At 46.1% G+C, this 2,500-nt stretch overlaps 1 protein-coding gene across 1 annotated transcript in view; it reads right to left on the reverse strand.

Annotated features, from left to right (window-relative positions):
- Positions 1–2,500, reverse strand: part of asap3 (ArfGAP with SH3 domain, ankyrin repeat and PH domain 3) — a 36,573-nt gene that overhangs the window by 12,602 nt on the left and 21,471 nt on the right. Inside the window, exon 12 of the mRNA XM_042105389.1 lies at positions 1,093–1,279. Within this exon, the coding sequence (XP_041961323.1) occupies positions 1,093–1,279 (187 nt within the window). The remainder of the gene's footprint in view (positions 1–1,092; positions 1,280–2,500) is intronic.

The raw sequence follows: 2,500 nt of genomic DNA on the forward strand, positions 1-2,500 counted from the left end.
TGTGTGTGTGTGTGTGCTGTATTGTGTGATGGGTAGCTGGGAGGAGGGAGATGGGCTGGAGGTCTATGAGCTCACACTTAAAAACACCAGCACTAATTAAAAAGCACTGCCCTGGTCCTGTTTACAGAGCACACACACACACACACACACACACACACACACACACACACACACACACACACACACACACACACATAAAATACCCATATAGAGTGAGGTGGAGACTCACAAACACACACACACACACACACACACACACACACACACACACACACACACACACACACACACGGCAAGAACTCGGTCTGTCTGCCTTATATACACCAACATCCAGTTACAGACACATAATTACACACACACACCCAGCAGGAGACTCCCTGTCTCATATACACACACACACACACACACACACACTGCATTCTCCTTTGGCCCCATAGGAAGACTCTCCCTAACACAAACACAAACACACCCACCCCCGAAGCCACTGCAGGACCATAAGTCACACACACACACACACACACACACACACACACACACACACACACACACACACACACACACACACACACACACACACACACGCCTTCATCAATCTCATCATTTCAGCGTTGACTTCACAAACCAAGCTCAAAATATTCCATCGAGTGACTTCATGGGATGAGATCACTTTAGTGTAAAAAACAAAGTCAAGTAGGGAGGACAGGCACAGGCATTTATGGATCTATTGTGAGCCAAAATCAAAACCCAAGTCAAAGTGAACTATTGTCCTTCCACCACAGCCAGGAGTGCACTGCTCAACGGAACTCTGCTTCTCCAGACTCAGTGTCAAAATAAAAGTCAAGCGCAGGTAAGACAATAACAGGTAGACACAACAGACAAAAAAGACCTACAGCCTACAGACAAGACTACAGACAAGCCTACAGACAAGACTACAGACAAGACTACAGACAAAATAAAGGGTCAAGTCATAAGCCTACAGACAAAATATAGGTGCATTCATAGACAAACACACTCACACTCACACACACACACCCTCACACTGACTCTCTCACACACACACACACACCCACACACACACACACACAGTCTCACCTGTCCCTCGGGCAGTGCGGTGGGTTTGGCCAGGTCCTCCCCCTCGGCGTAGAGCTGCAGGAGGGCGGTCAGGTCGCGCGTCTTGACCGTGTCGTGGACGCGGTACTGGTCCGGCTCCGAGTCGTCCTTCCGCAGCACGTAGCGCCGCTCAGCGTACTTGGCCACGATGTACTCCTTTCTGGCCGTCCTGGACCCGGGATACACACACGGGACACATTACACACACACACACACACACACACACAGTCCTGGACACAGGACACACACACACACAGTCCTGGACACGGGACACACACACGGGACACATGGGACACATTACACACACACACACACACACACACACACACACACACACACAGTCCTGGACACGGGACACACACACACGGTACACATGGGACACATTACACTCCAATATACGCACGCACGCACGCACGCACGAGGCTACAATCCAAGACTGTTGTAGCAACCAGCGTCAGTAGCAGCACTTCCATCATATGCTTTGACAGAGATGATTCTTATTCCCTTTTCATGGGCTAACGTCATGCACTGTCAAACTGAAGTGTGGTTGTGTTGTGTTGCATTGTTTATGGCGAAGAGTAAAGAAATGTTCCACTTTTCAAGCAGTAAGATAAGTGCCAACCAGTCAATATGCTGATAAGTGCCAACCAGTCAATATGCTGTTGGCTCTCAACTTAAACCAAAATGGCAGACCATGTTTAGAAGACGCTCTGAGCTGCTGGCTTTTGCAGATAACTAACTATTCCCCACTGCCAGCTAACAGAGGAGACTGCTGTTGATCTCACTACAATGCATAAACGTCTGTCTGTCTGTCTGTCTGTGTCACTATAATGCATAAACGTCTGTCTGTCTGTCTGTCTGTCTGTGTCACTACAATGCATAAACGTCTGTCTGTCTGTCTGTCTGTGTCACTACAATGCATAAACGTCTGTCTCACTACAATGCATAAACGTCTGTCTGTCTGTCTGTCTGCCTGTCTGTCTGTCTGTGTCACTACAATGCATAAACGTCTGTCTGTCTGTCTGTCTGTCTGTCTGTGTCACTACAATACATAAACGTCTGTCTGTCTGTCTGTCTGTCTGTCTGTCTGTCTGTTCACAGAACTTTGATAGATGTTGTCTGGTTTACTAGATAGATAGATAGATAGATACTTTATTGATCCTCATGGGGAAATTCAAGGGTCTCAGTAGCATACAGACATCACACACAACATGCACTTACAGCAGAAATGGTAAACATAAGTATAAGTATAAACATATAACCTATAAAGTATAAACATATAACTAAACTCCACTGTACAATAAAGACAGTAGAAGATAAGAAAGATAAGAAAACTAACAAAACGAAATACTAAATACACTATATAAATTAAATTAAGAAAGTCCAATGT

The sequence above is a fragment of the Alosa sapidissima genome, chromosome 1, assembly GCF_018492685.1.
Source record: "Alosa sapidissima isolate fAloSap1 chromosome 1, fAloSap1.pri, whole genome shotgun sequence".
Classification (NCBI taxonomy): domain Eukaryota; kingdom Metazoa; phylum Chordata; class Actinopteri; order Clupeiformes; family Clupeidae; genus Alosa; species Alosa sapidissima.